This window comes from Scardinius erythrophthalmus, assembly GCF_964197995.2.
Source record: "Scardinius erythrophthalmus genome assembly, chromosome: 18".
NCBI lineage: Eukaryota > Metazoa > Chordata > Actinopteri > Cypriniformes > Leuciscidae > Scardinius > Scardinius erythrophthalmus.
Genome location: NC_138238.1, coordinates 17,879,810 through 17,904,835, shown reverse-complemented (window position 1 = coordinate 17,904,835; position 25,026 = coordinate 17,879,810). Strand labels below are relative to the sequence as shown.

General features: G+C 38.2%; 1 protein-coding gene across 5 annotated transcripts in view; it reads right to left on the bottom strand.

The window, feature by feature from the left end:
- Nucleotides 1–25,026, bottom strand: part of snx29 (sorting nexin 29) — a 119,141-nt gene that overhangs the window by 75,607 nt on the left and 18,508 nt on the right. For all 5 annotated transcript variants that reach the window (XM_081393121.1, XM_081393119.1, XM_081393120.1 and 2 more), the window contains 3 exons: nucleotides 17,844–17,907; nucleotides 15,843–15,971; nucleotides 6,719–6,804 (listed from right to left, as the gene is read on the bottom strand). In XM_081393121.1, coding sequence (XP_081249247.1) covers nucleotides 6,719–6,804; nucleotides 15,843–15,971; nucleotides 17,844–17,907 — 279 coding nt within the window. The remainder of the gene's footprint in view (nucleotides 1–6,718; nucleotides 6,805–15,842; nucleotides 15,972–17,843; nucleotides 17,908–25,026) is intronic.

The following is a 25,026-nucleotide window of genomic DNA, read 5'->3' as shown; positions in this document are numbered from 1 at the left end:
AGTGATAATTTCAAGTCTTTTTTATTTTTAATCAAAAGTGTTTGTTTGCCATCTTGAAACTTTTAGTTTTTCAAATGGGGAAAATCTTTGAAGGATGAACAAATAATGTTTTTGGTCATCACATAAAGGCGGGCATACACTGCGATGTCTGTGCAATTTCAGCAAGGAACCTACTCACACTGAACGAGTAGATTGCATGCGATGTAAAGCCAAAGCTCAGGATTTATGTGCTCACACTGTACGGTCCGAACGTCGAGCGTTTTGACTGCTCACAGTATACGTGCGATAACCCTCGTGCCGGGTTGCGCCTATAGACGATATCATATCCAGAGATATTGTCAAAACAAGCATCAGCTATCAATATCAAGAAGATTTAGCATTTCTAATTTATATATTAAATTATTAGTAGGCTAGTATTATTGTATTATTATTATTATTAGGGAAGGTCATAGGCTACTTTTATTATTAAAGTGATAGGCTATTATAATTAAATTGCCACGCAACAATTTCATAGCGCATCACCGCATAACCAACGCGCTGTGAGGATAATAAAATATTACATAGAAGCTTATTCTCCTCATTAAAAAATTGTCTAAAACATTTAGGTCGATTACAGTGAATTATATACATATAATTAATTATTAACATTCTATAATATGTCCGAACACTGCAATAATTCATCAATGAAAATTAAAAACAGCTTTATTTCAAAAACATTTTTTAACAATAAAAGAGGCAAAGTGTACATCGCAGGTGGCTTGGAAGAAGTGATGGTTAATCCATTTTGCAACACGAACTGGAGGTAAGCAACAGTAATTTGCAGCTTTGAACTACAGAACTTAAAGATCTCCCTTTTTTCTTTTTTTGCTGCAGATGAAACTGTTTTCGCGCAGGCGCAGTGAGGGAAAAAACACTGAGTTTAGGGCAATCGGTTCGTAGCTCTGCTTCAACAATGCGATATAGTCACGAGGAGCGACCAAAATTTCTAACATGCCAGAAATTCATCCGACCAGCCGATTGCCGGTCGTGAGAGGTTAATCGCCTCTCGTTTCCCCCTGTACACTGCACGAACACTGCACGACACACGACGCACGACAAAGCTGAAAATCGGCCCGAGCCGAAAAAGAGTCGCACGAGTCTGAATTCGTCTCAAAATCGGACGAAAATCGCACAGTGTATGCCCGCCTTAAAATGTAACATTCAAATTTTAGCATATTTAGTAGGGGTGTCGAAATTAATCGTTTCTACGATGCATCGCGATGCAGACGAGGACGATTTAGTATTGGTTCAGTAATAGACAATAACCGATTATAATGTACTGACGCTTTTCTGACGTCATTTGTCGCGTCCGTGCTTTGTCGCGGTAGCATACAGTGGCAGAGGGAGGTGAGAAGCGAGTGAGAGAAAATTAAAAATGCTCCAACTACTTTAAAAGCCTACATCTGGGCACATTTCTGCTTTTATGAACAACCTGGTAAGCACAACCTGCAAAAGACACGCGCTGTGTGCGCTCATGTCACGCACAAATAGAATATGCAGGAGGTAATACCACTAACTTGATAAACCACGTTAGCCGTTTTCACCCCAAGCTGATAACGCCTGGCAGAGTCTGACTGTTTTAGAGTAAGCGGATGAGCTCCAACATCACCTGAATCTGCAGTCAAAAACAAATCATCCACCCGCCCCAATAATTTTCTCTGATTTAAGTATCAGCACCCGATGGTCAAATTACAATTATTTTGTGTTGTTACATGTGATTATAAATGGATGATCGTCACCTTCAACAGCGGACTCGGCGACGGTTGATGCAGGCATCTTTAATGGTAACATAATACACTGATTAATGAGCGCTGCTTTTAAATGAACATTTCTTTAAAATATTTATTTGACAGATTTTCCTTTCCTTAATGGCATAAACAAACTTTACTCCCTTGAAACTTAAACTGGAATGACAGTGTTTCTGTCACTGAATCGATGACATGATAATCGTAATCGAACCGAACCGTGAGACCAGTGTAGGTTCACACCCCTAATATTTAGAGCTTTGAAGTGCTGGAAAAAGTAGTGTGAAGCACTTGTTGAAAGCCCTTGAAAAGTGCATGAATTTCACTCTCAAAAGTTTGTTTGAATATTCTACCACAATACCATGGTTAGAGTTAGCATTACTACATCCATGGTATATGGAACCATGGTGAATGTTGGTGATTTGTGGACTGAAAAGACTTTTATAATTTGTTTGTTCCTGGCACAATGTTTCTGTTTCTACATCAGCACTGTTTGATCTGATATATATGGTTTTTAACAGAGAATTCTGCGCTGAATTTGAATTTTTCTCTCTAGATCTCTCTTGTAGTGACGGTGTCGTGTGATCGAGTAACCTTTTCTGAGCTCATCCTGTGTTGTCTAATAATGGTCTGCACTGCACAGCTCAAACGAGTAGCGCGGTTTCATTCCGCTTTTGTTTAGTTTGCCGTTTGATATTTCTCATATCCAACAGAAATGGCAAACAAAAGAGTTTTTGATGTCTTTATTCACTTATCCTGCATTGTGCTTTTTATTCAAGATCGAGTCTCACTGAGATAACGGCCTGAGTAATGATGGGCAAATGTTTTCCACCCTCTGCCCTTTTACTCGCCTGTCTGTATCTCTCTCTCGGGTAGCGCGGCAGGACCAGAATCACAAATTAGTGTCGCCGTCACACTCTGACTGTCAGAGGAGATCTTGAGGTCCACCATAACCAAGGGCCAGAACACCCGCTCTGTCGCCAGAGGGGAGCATCTATGGAGTGTCAGAGGATGGCTTGACAGTAAATGAAAAATAACCACAGGCAATAGAAGCCATCTCTGTCCAGGTGCTCCCACTGAGGTATCTGGCGTACACCTGCTCGGCCTCTCTATTTTAAGGCACAACGCCGGTGCAATAATGGACACGGCTTGAGCCGAGAGTTATGAGGTCCCTGTTTAACCTGCAGGCGATGATTAAAATGTTCATTAACACCGTTCATTAACAGGTGATCAGGTACGTCATCCCCCTTGCCGAAGACCACCTGGCCCCACCTACGCGACCCGCTCATCTCCACTTTGCTGTGAACGCACCACCTCTGATTAATAAAGACCAAGCTCTCTCACACACGACGGGGATCCGCATTAGTCCAAGTAAACACAATAACCCACACACGGCTGCACACTCATCTACACCTTTCCACCAAAGCGGAGGTGCGAACAACAAAACGGCTTCGCTTCCAGAGCCCAACAGGGACGAGTAAATACAATCCACCGTGTAATGAATTCGAAACATGAAATTATTAACGCTTTTCTGGCTGCACTAGTGAAGAATGGCCTTCATTGACTCATTAACTGTGGCTGTCATCGGAGAGAGGCGAAAGCGCGGCACGTTTATTCATTTTTAAATAGCACCCTGATCCATTTCCTGAACTAAGATTAATTTAGCCTGTCAGAGGCTCAAACAAATTAATGCATTATAAGTCAAGGAGGGCTGATGAAGCAATGAGTCCAACACAATTTGAATGCCAAAATCTTGTACCATAGTGAATATGGGATACATCCAAATAGTTTGAGTGTATAATACATGCGATGAAATTTTATTTTTAATTAAATAAAATAAAAAAATAAATCCCTAAACACTAAAATCATTTGTTTCACAACATTACTATGTACAGTATGAAAAATGGATATTAATTTTAAGACTGCATTTAACAGTGTTAATAAATTTGTGTTTTTTAAGATTAACTTCAAGTGAACGTTAGAAGTCTCATATGCTCACCATGGCTGCCTCACCATTTATTCGATCAAAAATACAGTAAAAACAGTAATCCTATGAACTATTACAATTTAAAATAATTTTTCTATTAGAATATATTTTTAAGTATAATTTACTTTTGTGATGGCAAAGCTGAATTTTCAGCAGCCATTACTCCAGTCCTCATTGTCACATGATACCTCAGAAATCATTCTTATGAAATGTCCTGAGAATCAAATCAGCATATATTATTATCAAAAAAATATATTTTTGTGGAAACTGTGATACATTTTGTCAAGAATCTTTGATGAACAAAGTTCAAAACATATCATAAATGTCATTACTGTCATATTTAGTCATCGTCCTTGCTAAAATGAAAACATTTTAACATTTTGGCAAACCACACTTACCAAGAGCAAAATTCTTTTATATGGGATGTTTTATGTTCAAAAAAGCCAGACAAACTGAATAGAAAAGTATGAAACAGTTTTAAAACTTTTCTGAGATTGTGCAAACTGTCGGCAAAAAAAAACAGCACACTGTTAGAACAACACTGCTAAAAAAAAAAAAGCAGATGAATAATCTAGAAAAAAAAAGGTAAATAATCTAGGTAAACTAGTCGACCTTGCCAGTCGACTAGTTAGTTGTTGTCAAAGCACTCCACTTCAAAATTCTCAGTTCACACTACACAGATACAGATTTATCTATTGTAACAAGCTGCATAACTACCATTCATCATCTGAGACAAATGTAGTGTTCTCTCAGCTCGGGTTATCCCAGAACTGATGACTCTCCCTTTGACCCATATTTCTGAAAAAAAGAGAGAAAAAACCCAGCTGCTTTTGCTCTCTTTGCAGCCTCTGCAAGTGACAAGACTCTTAACCTCCCTCATTTGCATGATTTCCTGTTCACTTCCAATGCTTAATAAAAGGATATTTGATATGGGAATGAAAAAGATTCTTCAATTTCACATTTTGGTGGAGCGAGGCGTTTATCTAATTGCATGCTTTAATCCAACACTAGCAAAACCGTAATAGCAGTTCAACTTTGGGGAGACACAAGGAATTCTTTTTAAACATATCACGATCTCAGAAGCGTGGGTTCACGAAAGATCACATCGGGAGCATACTATCATTAAAGCAAAACTTTCAAAAGAGCTCATATCGTGTGTGCACAGTCTGACAGGACATGAAAAAGGCTCGTATTGCACGCTTGTATATCAATTTGATGTGTCCCAACCATCCTTTTCAGTTGCTGTTCAACATCAAAGTCAGAGTACAGTACGGACACATCATTAGCCCAGAAGACATGGAGGGTTGAATCATTTAAGCCCTGTTCTACAACCTAGTGAGCTGCCTCGCTGTCTACAGCCTACATAGGCAGCATCCGTCACGGAACCTCATACGTGCGTGCCTACAAACAATGTTACACATTAAAGACTTGACTCACAGATGATTTAAATAGAGTTTGAGGTTAACATGATGCTAAGCTTCGATAGCACAATTAAAACAAAACAAAAAATAAACAATAAAACAAAACTAATTGTTTTATTTAAATTTAATTACATTGAATTATGACAAAATAACATTCATTTACACTGAACTATTTGAAATTGATACTCGTAAATAAAAAAAAGTTTTTTTATACAAGCATTTCTTGTCTGCCATCTTGGATTTATCTTTTCACTTGAGCTGGTCACAATGCATTCTGGGAGTGCATTCCCTGTGAAGGATACATAAAATGTCCGCCGTAAAATGTGGCTAAAACTGTGTAAAATTTGATTAAAGGAGGCAGTACAATTACTATGCCTAACCTTCAAGTTTGGAGCATATCTTTGATGCTTTAAAATTCTGCCTCCATAGGGAGCTCACTTGGTTTTCAAATGGAGCATTAGACTCACATGTGGTGGCCTCCATTTTTCTAGTTTTTATTTCTTGCAACAATGGAGAGAGGGAGAGAAAGCCAGGGAGAAAGCAAATGGGAAAATTTGCATCAATAGTGCTGCCTGGTGCATCCAACAAGGAGCCATAATAGACCCGGCATACACAGCATGATCCAGCCGTATAAAACTCTTTATTTGGCATTCGTTTGGGGTTTCTCTGGGGCTCAATCCCCTGTAGGACCGCTCTTCCACACACAGATCTGACTGATACTGTAATAGCGCGACGCAATGCGAGCTGGGAGAGCTGCGACTGCTGATCAGTGAAGAGGAGCGTGTTTGTCAAATCCATTAAAAAGATGCAAAGCGCAATCTTAAAGGTTCACAACCAATAGTTGCTGGGTGTACATCACCCAGTTAGCTGGATTTATCGGAGGGCTGAGACGCAAACAACCCACACAGGAATTTTGATAAACTCTTCTCATTTCACCTCCTGTAAGGCATACTTTTATTTTGCATATAAGAGCTTACTGCATGGAAATATCTTACAATGTTCATCTGATGCAATCTGTTGATGGAATGATGTAGAGATAATTGAAATTCCCACCATATCGCAGAAAAACTGTGAAATTATAGACACAGGCTGTTCAAACATATGACAGCATCCCACTGAGGGATATGTCATTCATCACACACATGCTTAATAGTCTGCAGTAACGAAGGAGCAGCTACAATGCAATATTTCAATAAAAGTTTTTTTTTTTTTTTAATTAGACATGTTTTTGGGCTCCTTATAAAAACCCTCCAGGAGCTTAGTATCTCTGCAGATCCAACGCATCACTGCACTGATAACGACGTTTTTTAACATAAAATATAATTAACAGTCCTTTTCTCAACAAAATATTTCACGTTAATGTGTTTGACTTTGATAAGGTGATTTTATCTGGCAACAAGTTTTAAAGTTTTAAAAAGCCTTTAAAAAATAATTACCAATTAATCAAAAATGGCTGCATGTTACAGAATCTTAGGAGGTGGTAAAAATGTTTTAAAACATGCTATAGTATGAGAACATTGACTTACCGTCATTGCCTTGGCTGCCTTCCCTTTTCAGCATTTGGACAGCTCCAACATACTTCTTCAGCTGAACCTTCAGAACCTCATTCTCTCTGTAAAAATGAAAATAAAAACATAATACGAGAGATTAAAAAATTGCACATAGAAGCTGATTTGTTAGACAAAAAACAAACTTTTAAATTAACATGAAGTGAAACAATTAGCAGGCTCTCAGAGAGAAAAATCATGTGGAGATATTTCAGACTAAAGAAAGGCAAAGCTAAACATACTATCAATTAAAATATATTTAATTCTTAAAGGTAGGGAATGCATTTCAGAGAGGCTAGCATTAGCGAGCTAGCCTTGAAAGCATGATATCCCACCCTCCCGTCAGAGCATCTCCAAAGCCACGCCTCCTTCACGAAATGAGAGACGGCATTAAATTACCTCATGTCTCAAACCACATAACATTACAATAATGAACGTAAACAACTTACAGAGCTCCTTCTTGTACCACCTGACTGCTGCAGATTCATTTCGCCGTTGATAAAGTTGCCAGAGAAACGAATAAACAAGTCTGAGGACTTGAACAGCTCGGGGCAGAAAGTCACAGGTTGCCATCTCGTAAATTACTGTTACAAAATGGTGTGAACGCAGCCTAAGCTCGTTGTTTTGGTTCAAGAGGAACTGTAAAAGTTCTCTGCTGTACCTGAGCCAAAAGTGGGCATTTTTGGGGATACTTCAAGTATAGGAAATAAATATTTATCACAGGCCATTTCATTATGCATGATCTAAACAAAAAAAGCAATTTTACAGAAGTGGAAATCTGAGTCGGTGCCCATATTTGAGAGTTGGCTCAGAGACCTAAGTAATGTGTTACCCCTCGAAGAGCTGAGATATAAATGAGCAAATAGACTAAAGACATTTGTAAAAATGTGGAACCCAATAAAATCCTTAAAGGGGGGGTGAAATGCTATTTCATGCATACTGAGTTTTTTACACTGTTAAAGAGTTGGATTCCCATGCTAAACATGGACAAAGTTTCAAAAATTAAGTTGTACGTTTGATGGAGCATTTCCGTGCCAAAAATACTCCTTCCGGTTTGTCACAAGTTTCGGAAAGTTTTTTTCGAGTATGGACATGTGTGACGTCAGATGGGGCGGAATTTCCTTATACAGGGTTCTAAGGGCACTTCTCCCGGAAGGGCGCGCGCGCACCCGTAGAACAGAGCGAGAGAGCGAAAGCAGTACGCCCATCAAAGAGCTGTGCTCGGCTTTAGGGAAGTATTTGCCGGATTTGCAGATCGTCTAATGCTTAAGCAGTCCCAACGATAAAGGGTCACGGTCATGCGTTAGAACCGCAGGCGGTGAGTAAAACTGCTTCAAATGTCTGTGTGTTGTTAGCTATCGGCGCGTAAGCACAGCAAGTAAACAACATGATCACGTATAGTTAATGTATCTATGGAGCATGCGATGTATGGTGTGTGTGTGTTTAAATACATTTGTTTAGCTGGCCACTGTAGGTGTCTGTTTGTTTACTGTAAAACCACTCCAAACAACAATACACAAAGAGTGTGAAAATATGATGAAATAAATGAATTATTTCATAATAAACCTATGGGCCGTTCACACAAAGCGCACTTCTTCATTGAAATGCGCTACTATTCCATTGTTTTTCTATGAAAATACTAGTCTGATGTGCAAAACTGTTCCGCTTGCTACTGCTAAGTCACATACAATGATCCATAAACCAATTCATGTCCTCATAAACCACGGGTAAACACACACAATTGTTGTAAAACTCGCGCATGACATGGTGTTCTAAAAACACTGCGCTCAAGTTAAAATCATTTCTACTTTTAAAAAAACTCTCAAGACCTCTTGTTTTTCCCCCATTTCACTGCCCATCTCACGTTTTTCTAAGCAAAAACGCATTCTGTATGTATGCTCGTGATTCTTTAGCTCCGCCCACACGGCACGCCTCCAGCCGCTCGTTTTTTTCCAGAAAGACTCGGTACAGCCTATCTTTCTTTTATAAATATAATAAAACTAAAGACTTTTTGGAGATATGAAGGATGCAATACTATATAGGTACTCAAGATTAACAGGAGATTGACTGAAACTGAGTGTTTCACCCCCCCTTTAATCTTGATTCATAACTTAAGGACTTAGTGGTCAAGGAAAGGTGTGCGCTCTGTGTGCTTCGACTAGTCTTAGATACCGCCTGTTATCTTAACAAGGAACTGTAGTGCTTCCGACAATCAGGTTAATAAAGTTGGTTACCGCCTTTTGTTTTTTTTGTTTTAGGTCTTGTTAGTGTTAAATTTACTGGGAACAAGAATTATGCTTAGAGATAAAAGTTAAGTGTCATTTGCAATTTTCTCCCATTCATATATTCTTTTTACCCACTTAGCTAACTCATTTTTCATTGATGGGTATGAACATATGGTATGAGTATGCAAGTACGTGTGGCCATGCAGGTGTATGAGTATAAATGTGTTTGAATGGGTATATGGGGTGTGTAAATGTATAATGCACATAGATGTATAATTATGTAGGTATATATAGTTTCTTTAAATATAGGTGTAAATACATGTATGATATGTATACGTATGTATATCTTATTACTATGCATCATCAAGGTAATTTTATTCATTCATTTTTGTGTATTTTATTTTTCCTCATGTTTATATATTCATATATTTACGCAGTCTGTCACATACTCATTTAGTTTCTTGGAGTACAATGTGTAGGGCTTGTACTTATAACATCTACGAATGAGGGCAGGGGGGAGGTTTTGTTTCTGACACTTATTGTAGAACATATTGTGATTGTTATTAATGTTTCCCTGTTTACGAAAAGCTAAATAAAAAATATAAAAATAAAAACATTAAAAGTTCTCTTCTGTTTGTTTGTGGCGCTCTATGACTATCTGTCGGAGGTATGGAAATACATATGTTGACAAGCAGGTAGGACATCCAAAAGATACTGTTAAATGAACAGTATTCAAAATATACTTCCTTTTTGTTGATTCTACAAATATTAGGGGTGTAAATAGGTGTAAATATTTTTAAATGTTAGTTGTGATTAATTACCTAACATGATTAATGGCTAAATCTTTTTTTACATTTTAATTAATTCACGCCCCAATTAAAATAGAACTACAACACTATTTGAAATAACAGCTTGCATCTTCCATAAAAAATACAGGAAAATAATGCATTAAAGGATCTATTAACATAAGCCAATACATTTCCTGGCATTCAGGATATATGTGCAGTTCGAAGCCCACTGAGAGACTCCCACTGCAAGCACTGAATTCAATTCCAGGAACTGCTTTACACAAAGTTTAACAAGGCTGTTCTAGGGAACAAGATGTGTGTGCATGCGCATGTGCACTTGCTTACAAGGCTCGTTATTGGTGGTTTGGGAAAATCAATCAGAATCAATCCAGGTTGTGTTACTGTGAAAAACATCCCTTCCTATTCCTCCAGGATGCCTTTTGTAGCTCGCTTATCACTGCCCATTTTATACCCTTCAATAGACGGAGAGAATGAAGGAGATCCAAAGGCGTCTGGCAGGCTCTCAAAGGAGGAGACTCGTCGTTTTTCGCACCGGCGAGCTGCGCACGATTCGGTGGCGATTTAATTAAAGTTAATAAGTGACAGCTACTCTATAGGGAGGACTCAGCAAGTCAGGTGTGCCACATTGATCTTTTCCATTGCCCCTGCAGAGCGAGCCACGGTATGCACACATGCCATTGTATTCATATTAGAAGACTAACATCCAGCACAAGAGGGGGACTGCAGGTGTCCCTCTGAAGGGCTTATGGGTCACATAGTGGTCTACTTAATGAGTACCACTACACAGACACAATATCATTCACTTTAAAATAACATGCACAAGTCTAAAAAGTCATATGCATGTCTAAATAATTTATCTATTTTACAAAAAGGTCACTATCCTTAACAGTCAGTGGTTTCTGTTGGTTTAAATTAAACCTTTTAACTTCAATCAGGATTTGAAAGCGCCCATTCAACTGAGGCTGCCTTGCTGTCGGTCACTGAAGCTCTATGGATTGCGAAAGCTGATTCCAAATTATCCCTTCTCGTTCTGCTAGATCTATCAGCAGCTTTCGACACGGTTTAGGCCTGTTTACACCAAGAACAATAACTATAAAGATAAAGTTCTAAATATAGGTCTAAATTTAAAAGAACAGCAGAGTCCACACCGCAACCATAACGATAATGACACAGTCAAATGATATCGTTGGAATCAATTTCAGAACTATTTTTTTCTAGCTGATAAAACATTGACAGCCAATCAGAATCCATCCTGCTTTAAAGAGCTTGAGAATTTAAAGCAGCAGACGCCAATCCTGCAGCGCGCGCTTAGAATAAACAGAATGTTATCGTCCGCTGGTGTGGACACTAATATACGTTTTTGGTGCAAACAGGCCTTTAATCATCAGAACCTTCTGTCCACTCTGTCATCACAGGGCATAACCGGACTCCACTTTGCTGGTTCTGGTGGGAGGGAGGTATGTATCCAAAGCACATCAACTGGTCATGGGGGTTCCTCAGGGATCTGTTCTTAGACCTCTCCGCTTCTCCATATACACTACATCGCTGGGACCCATTATACCGGCACATGGTTTGTCCAAACATCATTTCTATGCTGATGACACACAGCTCTACTTTTCATTTCAACCAGATGATCCAACGGTAGCCGCACGGATCTCAGTCTGCCTGGCGGACATCTCAGCAAGGATGAAAAAACATCACCTCAACCTAGCAAAGACAGAGCTTCTTGTCTTCCCTGCCACTCTGACTATACTGCACAATTTCATCATAAAGCTAGATTCATCAACAATAATCCCATCAGGTTGTGCCCGGAATCTTGGAGCAATCTCTCATGACCAGCTGACCTTCAAAAGACCACATTTCAAGAATAGCACAATCATGCAGGTTTGCACTGCACAACATCAGGAATATCAGGCCCTTCCTGACGGAGTATGCAGCACCGCTTTTCGCCCAGGCCCTTGTCATTTCTAGGCTGGACTATTGCAATGCTCTTCTGGCTGGACTTCCATCATGAACAATCAAACCTCTTCAAATGATTCAGAACACAGTAGCAAGACTGGTCTTTAATGAGCCCAAGAGAGCCCACGTCACACCTCTGTTTATCTCTCTGCACTGGCTACGAGTTACATGATCTTCCCAATTCTATCCGGAACGCCAAATCCCTGATAATACTCAAGAAACAACTGAAAACCCATCTCTTTCATCAGCACAGAATAAAATTCCTTCCATATGCTTTCACTATTCCTGTTCTAGCTTGTATTATTCTAATTGATGTCTGAAACTTTGTATTACTAGCACTTATCGTGTTTATTTCCTCTTTATGATAAATTGTTTGTTATATTCCTCATTTGTAAGTCGCTTTGATTAAAAGCATTTGCTAAATGAATACATGTAAATGTACACACTTGTGACATGTTATTAAAGTATGACTCTTGCAACGTGCTTCACACATGCACCCTTACACAGACCCAGTAGAGAAATATTTTCTTTTAAAAAACACTTACTAAATGAATTCCCTAAATGTAAATCCATTAAGGAAATTGGATCATAGAAGAAGTATTAAAAGAATAAGCTACAAAGGATTTAGCACTTGGAATGCATTACATCCTCCCTGGTTGCAGAATTTTGCATAAGGTTCCACAGAACCGTAACACCAATCATTCATAAAATTCTATAATGTATTCTATACAATTCTATAATAGCTTATTATGCATTTTGTTTATGAATGCAGATATGAAGAACATCCGTATTCATAAAATTCAACAGTTTTCTATAAATTCTGATTCAAAGTTTGGCACAGATGATTAATTGGTCTTGTAAGAATTATAATTATAAGGTTGTTAAGATTATAAGTCTTGACATTATGCATAATATTGTTTAATTAAAATAGCCGCTGCATCATGAAAATTGCTTCATTATTTTAATAGTTTGTCATTTATTTATTCTAATAATAATATCTGAATAAAAGTGATCCTACTCTGTTAAAAATATTTTACTGGTCTGAATCTCCTGGAACAACAGCTAGAACAGGGGTTTGTGAGGAACCACAGGGGCTTCATGAGTTTAAGTCATAAAATTGAAAAATACAGTAAACAAATAATTTTTAAATAAATAAAAAAATATTAAAATAAAACCCTTTCTCAAGATGATGACATTTTTATTGTTTACCTGCATGCCATGTGACCAAAACCATGCCATGTGAAGATGCTGAACCATGAATGTGTTGTTAAATTATTGATTAATTAACGTAAAATCTCAAGAAGGAATATTTGTGACCCTGGACCACAAAACCAGTCACATGGGTCACAATAGCTGAATAAATGAGCTTTCCAATGATGTATGGTTTGTTAGGATAGGACAATATTTGGCTGGGATACAACTATTTGAACATCATGAATCTGAGGGTTGGCAAAAAATTGAGCGCCAAAAAATTGTGCTGCATTCACTCACAAAAATAAATGTTTTATATATTTACGGTAGGACATTTAGAAAATATCTTCATGGAACTTGGAATCTTTACTTAATATCCTAATGATTTTTGGCATAAAAGCTATTGCCACAAATATACCCGTGAGACTTGTGACTGGTTTTGTGGTCCAGGGTGACTGGTTTTGTGGTCCAGGGTCACATTTACTTCAAGTATATATTCTAAATGTTAGGCTGACAAAAGTTTGGGAATCCCTGTTCTAGAGGTACCTCACCAACTTCAAACAACCATGTTGAATGCATAAAATATATTTTGTAGAATTCTACAGATTTTGCTTCAGCACTGCCAATGTAAAAAAGGCCTAGACATGACTATGCATGACAGCAGTCTAGATGCCCTTCCCAAAACCCATTTACATCTCCCTAAGGTTACTGGTAAATAAAACGTCAAACACAGAACCGGCATTATGCAGCAGCTGCTCCTATCTTAAGTGTTACAGAATGTGGCGATTACAGCCACAACGGAGGTCAAATACATTTCAATGTGAATCAGAAGAATACGTTCTCAAAGTGACACGTAGACTAAACACTCTTGCGATGGTAAATATAAAAAGGGTAGGCTGGTGGCGGTGCTTTCAGATACATTACTGAATTGACTTGTAAACGAGGCCAACTCGGTGTCAGTTTGCCTAAACAGGCTGATGAAAAGCAAGTGGAGGGATGCACCATCCAGGCACGGTGCAGATGTCACCAGCATGATACCGAGTGTGGTTTTCTCCCCCATAATCCTCTCTTTGACACAGCGTCATACTGACAAGCCTGCCTCCTGCTCTCAGCCGCTGTCCTCCTACTGAGCTAAATTAATTTGTTCATTCACTCCCCACATTATCCCCCTGAGGAACCACTACATTAGAGCTGATGAAATGCTCACAAAAGCAAGATGTCTCTCCCAATAATCCCGCAGCACTTCAGGAAGACAAAAACCCTGGCAGCTCCGCAGCGTTCGGTAAAGTATTATTCCGACCGCCAGACGCTGCCAAGACCATCCCTTTGTGTTTCTGCTCGTCCGGTTAAACCTGGATGTGACGGCGTGGGAGAGGACTGTGAGAGCGTTTTAGCCTCTTGCCGTATGGATCCCGCTTCTTAAATACTGCCCACTGAGCCAGGCTGAATCACTAGAGCTCAACCCAAGAGCACGGTTCACAGGTGCTTCTTCTGAGCGTACAGCCGCACCGAGCATTTCCACACCTTATTTTTAGTCTCTATCGACAGGGACAGATTAGGTTTCAGTCAGAAAAACTGACTGGACTCTCAACTTTTCAGTTTACAAGACTCAGAGACAGGAAGAAACGGAAAAGACTTTGGTTAGAAAAGCATGCTTTACTGAAGCAGTGGTAATCAATTTGATGTTGCTCATCCTTGGAGTGAATTAATACAACACTTGAAGGTTTCTGTTGACTTTGAGGATAACTGTAACAATGTTAACTTGCGTTGAAAAAAATCAATCCACAAGATTAATCACATTTGATTTGGCAATGAAGAAAGTATTTGAAAATTTTCAAAAAGACTTCATTATAAAAGTACTACTCAAGGACTACAAATTATGTACATTACTGTTCAAAAGTTGGAGGTCATTTATCATTTATATTTATTTTTTAAGAAAGTACGGGTGAATTAAATTGATCAAATCCTGAAAAAAAAACAATTCTGTTTTCAACATGATTTCTAAAGGATCATGTGACATTGGAGACTGGAAGACTGTCCAAGACTGGTGTGATGAAGCTTTGCCATCACAGGAATAAAAAATTTTTTTAATGTATTAAAATAGAAAAGAGTTATTATTTTAAATTGTAATAACATTTCATAATATTACTGTTTTTACTGTATTTTTTAGAAAATAAATGCAGCCTCGATGTGCATAAAAAAAAATCTTAAACCCAAACTTTTGAATGGTAATGTATTAGAATCAGCTAGGTGTTTTTAATCGTTTTAATGTATTTTCTGAAAACACAGCCAATTATGCTCTAACACTACAACATTTCATGTTAATCAATGCTAACATTAGCCAGCTAATGTTATCCTCTAGCTAGCCTCCAACAAACTCTTGCAGGCTGTGATTCCATTTTTCACTTGAAATTTCTCTAACTGGTTGATCTCTCTCTTTAGGATGATGGTACATCTCTGGGAATTCAGCAGGAATTGTACATACAAAAATCTAGATAAAGCTACTCATGTCTACAAATACTGTCGTTTGGCAACCTCAAAGCTCAAGGCTGTGAAGTTTGTGCCAACAAATGTAATTTTTTTGTTGCAAGTACCATGGTCGTGAGATAAAAAAAATAGTCCATGAAATAAATTATAATCTGGCCACAAAATGAACACATTTTTCAATTACTTCTTTGATACTGTTGTGCAACATTAGCACAGACTGCTGAACAGTTATTTGTAGCTAGTCTATTACTATCACTGTGGAATCACCAATTTCAGATTTTCTCAAACCTAAACTAAATGTGCTTCACATGTAGGTCAGATAGCTGCTTTTTGTCTGGTGTTTGGCAAGATTAAAATGCAATGTGGACTAGAATTTAGGCTGATATCCTGCCTATGTGAGACCTTGTTTCGGTTAGCCTCTAGTGAAATTACCTCATGAGAGCTTGGACTTTGGCCGCATGTCTCTCCTCCAGCTCAGCCAGTTTCTTCTTCAGGCTGTCCATCTCCTGCCTGAGCCCAGCAGAGTGCTCCATCTCTCCATCCAGGAGACTGCGCAGAGACCTGTGCCAAAGAGTTTAACATCATTAAGACACACACACACACATCTGACCCACTTTTTCTTAGCTGTCTTTAATGACTACCAGTGCACAGTATAATTACCCAGCTGCACATTATTGACTATGCACATCATGGCACATGGGGTACAAAACAAGGCCTTATACTCACTGAAACTCAAGTAATGTCTTTAACAAGGGGTCAGTGAGAAAAGACACTTAAATCTCAATAATATATATTTAGGTTATAGTGAGTTATTTTCTATTTATTTTAAATGCAGTTTGCAATTTTTGCAATACTGTAACCAATACTGAATGAATCTAGTTAAAAACACTGATATACACTACCGTTTAAAACTTCACGTGTCACGTGATCCTTCAGAAATCATGCTAATATGTTGATTCGGTGCTCAAGAAACATTATTATTATTAATGCTGAAAACAGTTGTGCTGCTTAATGTTTTTTGTGGACACATGCATTTTTTCAGGATTCTTTGATGAATAGAATGTTCAAAAGAATGTTTAAAAAGAACAGCAATTGTTTTAATATAGTAAAGAAATGTATAATGTTACAAAAGATTTCAGTCATTTTTGATCAAGTCAATCCATCCTTGCTTAAAAAAATATTACTTTATTTTCAAAGAAAACCACAATTGAACAGTATTGTACTTGATTGTTACTTTACAATACACATCACATAAAAATATTAAAATCAACTAATTAACTTAAATTAACAACTTAAATTAAACTTAAATTTAACTTACATTTAACAATTAAACAAACTTAAATTTCCATATGGATAACACTTTACAATAAGGTCTCATTTGTTAACATCATTAGTTAACATGAAATAACTGAATATATTTTTACAGCATCTATTAACCAATTGTTCACGGTTTATTCATGTTAGATCAGTAAGGGTTAATGCCCGACGAGGTGTCCATTATCAGGTATTAATGGACGACGGCGAGGCGTGAACCGTCCGACACGCAGCGGAGGACGGTGGCCTCCGCCGAAGTCCATTAATACCTGACAATGGACACCTCGAAGGGCATTAACCCGCTTATACCATGGTCACTTACGAAAGAAAGAAATATTTAATTAATAATACTTTAATGTGTTTTAGAGTAAAAATCGTGAGGGTTTTTTTTTATTAAGTCGAGCGCACTATTTAATATCTCCCGTATACAGGCGTTGCCAAGCAACGTGGCCACAGCGACCCGACCGCAGCAGTTGATCAGTGAGTTTGAGCCAGCGCAATCATTTAGAACTGTCATCAGGCAAATTGACGGGACGCCTTTCCTAGGTGTACATTATCACTTTTTAATGGACACCCTGCAGCCAATCAGAATCGAGTATTCACCCAGACCATGGTATAACAGTGCATTAACTAATGCTAACAGATAAACCTTTTGACTTAAATAATGTGTTAGTAAATGTAGAAATTAAGATTAATAAATGCTGTATAAGTATTGTTTACCATTAGTTCATGTTAACTAATGTAGTTAACTAATGTTAACAAACAAAACCTTATAGTAAAGTTACTGATATGTCAATTATTATTATTATTATTATTATTATTATTATTATAATAATTATTATTATTATTATTGTTATTATAATACGTCAATTCTACAGATTATATAAAAAAAATATGATTGTATCACTTTAATGAAAGTCAGCATCATGGTGTGACCGGCCAAAATCGTGATTTTAAAGAAAATACATCATGAAACACAAGCAAAACACATTTCTGAAAATTGCTAAATCCATTTTCACCCAAAAGAATAGTTTTAAGAACAGATTTCTAGACAAATCTGTTCATGTTTCATGAATGAGCAAAAGGTGCAATCAGTGAAAACGGCTAAGAAATTCTTACGTGTTCTGCTCAGTGAGTTCATCTTTCCTGTTCATCATGGCCACAATGGCTTGCCGCAGTTCAGCTAAGGATGGAAAAAAACAATGTTATAAAGGTATCAAAACCTACTCAAAATGAACAATGGCTTTTGTCCTCACCCAACTCAGAAAAAACATGACTTCTGAACAATAAGACTCATTATCTCAGAGGGATTTAATGTACCACACCTGTCTTCATTCTTTCAATAAGGGTTACTGTTTTATACCACTGACATTTTCATTTGTATAGCGCCACAGAACTAATAAAGAGAACTATGCGAGGCTTAAAATACCAACCCGACATTAATTTCTTTAAAATGAAGGTGACGTGAAAGGGTAAGGGATTTATAACACAGCCGTAAGGAGAGCCTCAGCAGATTCTGTCTCAAAACACATTAGTCTGTGAATAATCCGAGTGAAACATAAAGCTCTGACTGGGAAGCATTATTACAGCACTTCAAAACACTAGGAAAAAACGGCAGCACTCGGTATAGTCTAAATCGAGACTTTCATGGAGAGTGAAGAGGACAGAGAGAGGGAGTCTTTGTTGTCGTCGCACTCTCAAAGCTGGATAACCTGGCACTGGGTAACCTAGATAACCCCAACAACACGGCTCCAAAAGACAAAGTCTGAACACTCCTATCAGTCCATTATCATTTAATGAATCTCAGAGGAACCGCAGGCTTGGACGGAGCCATCTATATAAACCTGGCTAGCCTGATCCACATTTAACAAGTTTAAAGTACTCTCAGCAAAAGAAAGTCAAAGAGTCTTTGTTGAAAGTCTTTGCTATTTTTTATTTATTATTAGAAACAACAACATTGGTTTAGCGATATAGCTCAATTACTGTGTCTCTAAGAGAAAAAGCTTATCAGACCACCAGAGATCCATTTGGTAGCCATGGGCATAATCAGAAAGCACTTCAGTAAACTTGTGTGCAATGTCCCTTTAAAAACTATTTCCAGAAAATGGTTACAAGAAAAGGACTATGATTAGGATTTATTTTGAGTCATTTTTCTGTGTGGTTTGTACAGTAAAGCTGGCAAAAGTGATACACTCAGGACATGAACTGTTGGGATGGGATTTTTACACATAAAAAAAATAAAAAAAAAACACATACAGGGATAGGAATGCTAAATATATTCCCAAATGAAAAAGTAAATTAAAGAAACGATCCTGAGGCAAAAAGCAACTCTTGAAAATGAGCAATTACTCCTCTCAACAAAAACATTTAATGACCCTTGAGGAACAAACAAACCCAAAAGGCAAAAAACAAATCAATTCAGTAATAAAACCTGAACCAAGACAAACTCCAGAATAATGTTTTTTAAAAATCATACAAATGTACTCATAATTAAAAGTAATATGTAAATGAATACTCAAAACTGTAACAAAAAGATCTCAAGAGGGGAATAAAGGACCCCGAGCCACAGAACTTTATTGAATGAGGAGATGGCGTCTTCAACTTCTTTATCATTGAACATTAGTATTACGCTCAACTTGGCTGTCTGACCATATACATCATTACCATGGTAAAAGATGTCTATCGTTAGAGAATTTGCTTTATCATGGTTGTAAAAATATAGCACTATTGACACTTCAGAGTGATGAAATGCATGAATGACAATATAAAGAGCGGAACATGCATGATATACAGTGAGGAAAATAAGTATTTGAACACCCCGCTATTTTGCAAGTTCTCCCACTTGGAAATCATGGAGGGGTCTGAAATTGTCATCGTAGGTGCATGTCCACTGTGAGAGACATAATCTAAAAAAAAAAAAAATCCAGAAATCACAATATATGATTTTTTAACTATTTATTTGTATGATACAGCTGCAAATAAGTATTTGAACACCTGTCTATCAGCTAGAATTCTGACCCTCAAAGACCTGTTAGTCTGCCTTTAAAATGTCCACCTCCACTCCATTTATTATCCTAAATTAGATGCACCTGTTTGAGGTCGTTAGCTGCATAAAGACACCTGTCCACCCCATACAATCAGTAAGAATCCAACTACTAACATGGCCAAGACCAAAGAGCTGTCCAAAGACACTAGAGACAAAATTGTACACCTCCACAAGGCTGGAAAGGGCTACGGGGAAATTGCCAAGCAGCTTGGTGAAAAAAGGTCCACTGTTGGAGCAATCATTAGAAAATGGAAGAAGCTAAACATGACTGTCAATCTCCTTCGGACTGGGGCTCCATGCAATATCTCACCTCGTGGGGTCTCAATGATCCTAAGAAAGGTGAGAAATCAGCCCAGAACTACACGGGGAGGAGCTGATCAATGACCTGAAAAGAGCTGGGACCACCGTTTCCAAGGTTACTGTTGGTAATACACTAAGATGTCATGGTTTGAAATCATGCATAGCACGGAAGGTTCCCCTGCTTAAACCAGCACATGTCAAGGCCCGTCTTAAGTTTGCCAATGACCATTTGGATGATCCAGAGGAGTCATGGGAGAAAGTCATGTGGTCAGATGAGACCAAAACTTTTTGGTCATAATTCCACTAAACGTGTTTAGAGGAAGAAGAATGATGAGTACCATCCCAAGAATACCATCCCTACTGTGAAGCATGGGGGTGGTAGCATCATGTTTTGGCGGTGTTTTTCTGCACATGGGACAGGGCGACTGCACTGTATTAAGGAGAGAATGACCGGGGCCATGTATTGCGAGATTTTGGGGAACAACCTCCTTCCCTCAGTTAGAGCATTGAAGATGGGTCGAGGCTGGGTCTTCCAACATGACAATGACCCGAAGCACACAGCCAGGATAACCAAGGAGTGGCTCTGTAAGAAGCATATCAAGGTTCTGGCGTGGCCTAGCCAGTCTCCAGACCTAAATCTAAGAATCTAAGAATCAAACTCCGTGTTTCTCAGCGACAGCCCAGAAACCTGACTGATCTAGAGAAGATCTGTGTGGAGGAGTGGGCCAAAATCCCTCCTGCAGTGTGTGCAAACCTGGTGAAAAACTACAGGAAACGTTTGACCTCTGTAATTGCAAACAAAGGCTACTGTACCAAATATTAACATTGATTTTCTCAGGTGTTCAAATACTTATTTGCAGCTGTATCATACAAATAAATAGTTAAAAAAATCATACATTGTGATTTCTGGATTTTTTTTTTTTAGATTATGTCTCTCACAGTGGACATGCACCTACGATGACAATTTCAGACCCCTCCATGATTTCTAAGTGGGAGAACTTGCAAAATAGCAGGGTGTTCAAATACTTATTTTCCTCACTGTAACTGATATAACTAGAACTATACCGTAAGTGCAATATAAAAAGAGTTAAAAGCACAATATGCTGAAAAGGAACTCAGAAAGCTGCCTTGCTTAGAAGGTGATTGCGAATTTGGGATGCGCTCATTGTTAAAAAGTGTTAAGCACAACAAGCAGTGAAACACAACTCAATGCGGTGCACAGGCTGACTGACGCACAGGGAAAAAGCACGTCTCTCAGTATGCGTTTACGAATTCAGTTCTCTTTCAAGTAAAATTTAACGGTTTTCTGTACCAATTTCTGTATAGCAAAAACTATTGGAACTATTTAACTATTTGAAAATTAAAAATCTAAAATTTAATTAGTTCATTATTAATGCTAATAAGTAAATAAACATCAAAACAGCATGTTTCCCTCAAATAATTTTCAGTTAAGTAAACATTAAAAAGGTCAAGTGAAAAGTTTCTATTTTCTTTGGACTTTGTTTCTATGGTTTTCACTGCCAATCATTGCACTTTCAGATTCAGTTCTGCACTTAAATATGTTTGTCACTCCCAAAAATTTTCAGCATGTAGTTAGCAGCCCTAAAAATAAAACTTTTCTTCAAATTGTTATATACCGAAAGTGAGCAAAGAGCACTGCCTCTATAATCACTGAAGTTGTCAATCACACAATCTCACTGAGTTCTGCACTGTTGCTCCCCTTTTAAACAAAAAACCTGTCTACGCTGCATAATCAATCTCATATTTACATCATCTTTACACTTTGTTGGTTGTAATGAAAGGATTAATGAGCCCTCGTTCTACGATCTCACTTTAAACAAAAACTCAGGCGTTTTGAGCAGCATTGAGAGGATTCTGAATAACAAACACGTCTGATTTATCATTATGTTAATGCGCTCAACAGACACGTCTGTGATTGGCTACAATGCTAAATGCTGCGAAAAATAGAAACAGAAATATTTGCCGCTCTTCACAGAATGATCATAAAAATATTCACAGGAGCATTTGACAGCAGCAAAATATCAGCAGCTTTTCAAGGGGAGTGAAATTGGCTTACTGTCTATAGGAGCTAAACTTTTAACATTATCATGAAATTCACGATATTCCCCAAGAACATCAGCAAAATATTACTAATAATCCATGTATGACCTATCCATTCCACTCAATGCCACATCTGACTGATAAGAATGATTGGAGTTTTCTAATAAAGACGTTGTTAGTATTGGCTGCCTAGTCCTGTGTGCTTACTGGACTGTTTTAAATGAATTACAGTACAAGAATTATTTACATAGCACTATATTTAACAGAACAAATCAAACAAACTGTTTAGGGCTGTTTTCACCCACACAAAGGATTTTAAATGCACAATGCACTACGTGGTTGTCACAGTTATGCTACACTGGAGCGCAGAAGCGTGTGTGTGTGTGTGTGTGTGTGTGTGTGTGTGTGTGTGTGTGTGAGCGCTGGAGAGGGATCTGGAGTAGTATTCTTGCGGATGAGCCCGCTCCCGCTCCCAGAGCCCCTCATCTGGAGGAGGAGAAACACACCAGAGTGAGGTGGTCCAAGTATGTTTGTAATCCTGAGAGGAAGCAGGCAGGAGCAAGAACAGGAGGCAAAGCTTTGACTTGCTTCCCAGAAAGTAAGGTTCACAGTCAGCAGTCTGAGACACCTGACATTGATTCATATTTAGCACATAGGCTTTTCATCAAATGCTATTTACGCTGTTTTATCTGCATGGAGATTCCCTCTGGAGACACCTGAGATTAAGAGTCTGCTCAAAAACCACATTGGGGTCACCCCTACTTGGGATTCAACCTGAAGTTTTGTGTTACAAGTAGGGGTGTTATGATACACTCATGTCACAAATTGGTTCGATACACTATACTGATCTCACAACATGATACTTAAAACAAAACCAAAAAAAGTTAAAAGGTACGTGTAACTTTTGGCTCTCTAAAGGCCCGTACACACCGGGACGAATATCGACGCACGTTATTCGCCAGCGTTTTTCAACGCGTTTTTTGTGTTCACACCCAAGCGATTTTCGCTGACGATGAGCCGAGTGAACATGCAAATTCATTCCCTGACATTAGATGGCGCTTAATACCACTCCATAACAGTTTCTCTTTTATCAAGATTTTTGTAGTCGCTGTCGCGTTTCTCTTATAGTTCTTTATGTTCCGACACCAACGAGACCAGCAGCTCTACATTCATCTTGCCTTGCATCTTCCTCGTCTTATTTCTTCCCGGCAGTGTTTAGACGCTACTCGGCATATATCTTCTTCGCCGTTACGTATGTGTGCTCGGCAAGACCGTTTTGTGTTTGAGCGCCCCAAGTTGTGTTTTGGTGCGTTCAAGTCCTCCTGGGAAGTTCGTACGTACGAGGTGGGAAGTCGTGCTTATAACGACATGTGCGTTCAAGTCACTTTCGTCGGAGCAAAATGGCGGAGTACTTTTTATTAATTAATTACACAAAAATACAGTAAGGTTCTTAAACTCTTGTTCTAGAAAATGAAGAACAAAGAAAAGTGCATCAGGTGTACTTTGTATTTTTATGTTTTTAATTAATTTATGAAGCCACTGCCAACACATCATTACATGTTGCATTGTTATATTATAATACTATCATATTCTGTGTTGGCGATTAGCTAACACGCCCCCAACTCGTAATGATCGGAGCTTTGAGAAAATCCCGAGCTCCCCACTGGTATTTACGACATTGTGGTGGCGTTCAAGTGCGTTCAACTCGTAAATACGATCTATACGAGATGACTTGAACGCACCATTATACTGTAACTTCAGAAGCTCCAGACACGTGAGCAAAAGCTCCAATCTCATTGGTCGGATAGTTTTTGCCGCGGCGCGTCAAACCAAATAAACGAACCCCGAGGCGTTTTTTAAAAAATGACGCTTTTACGCGTGGCGTTTTTCGCGTCGGTGTGCACACTCACATTGGCGCCCTTTGTTTAGTCACGAGGCGTTAAACGTCGGCGAATATCACGCGCGAAATTCGTCCCGGTGTGAACAGGCCTTAACAGTAAAAAATATAACTGCATGTATTTGCAGAAGAGCATTGTTTTGGTGCTTCGGCTCTGGGTGACAGTGTGGATGAATATGACCCTTCACGACAGATAATGCATTACAATGAACTCTGTTAGAGAGCTACATATACCAATTTATTCATTCAATAAAATACCTTACTCCTCTGTTGAGTAAAACAATGGCACATTTCAAATCCCACAAGAGGCAATGCAATGTTGACTGAATGTCGGTTATTGCGAGCCCTGTCGCGTTTTCTTTTTGCCAGCAGACTCTCCTATGTTCAGCGATAGTGATTCCCCAGAGTTTCGAGATTTACCGTGCTCCATGTCAACCTTTCTCGCTATTTTGACAACTAACCTATGCCACTCCCACACCATACATCAGTAGCCGGAGCAACTTTATACGGATATGACAAGCCACACTTGGGCAACATATGATATATGTATGCAATTTCCTGCAAAAACCATCCTGACAGGTCTAAAATATAAACACTTATAATAGGCTTACCATAGTGAATCAAGCTAAGACAAAAACATGTTAAAAATGTATTGACTCGTGGTAATTTTGAACAAAAAAGTAACAGTGTACCTTTAAAATGGGAAGGTTATTTTTGTTGTTACTTATAAGATATGTGATAAACAGCAACAAAAAAAGTACTGTTCATAAAAATGCTTACATTGGTATTACATCAGGAATGGGCTTAAATAGACTTGGACTTAATAGACAAGAATAGAAATATTCATGATTCTGACTGGCTGAAAATACATATAAATAAAACATTCTTTTCAAATATAATTATTTTTTATTTACTGGTGTATTTCTTTAATTTACTCACAAGTGGTTAGTAGAGAAACAGGTTCAAAAATTGGTGCTTTTAGACCTGACATGAGATCG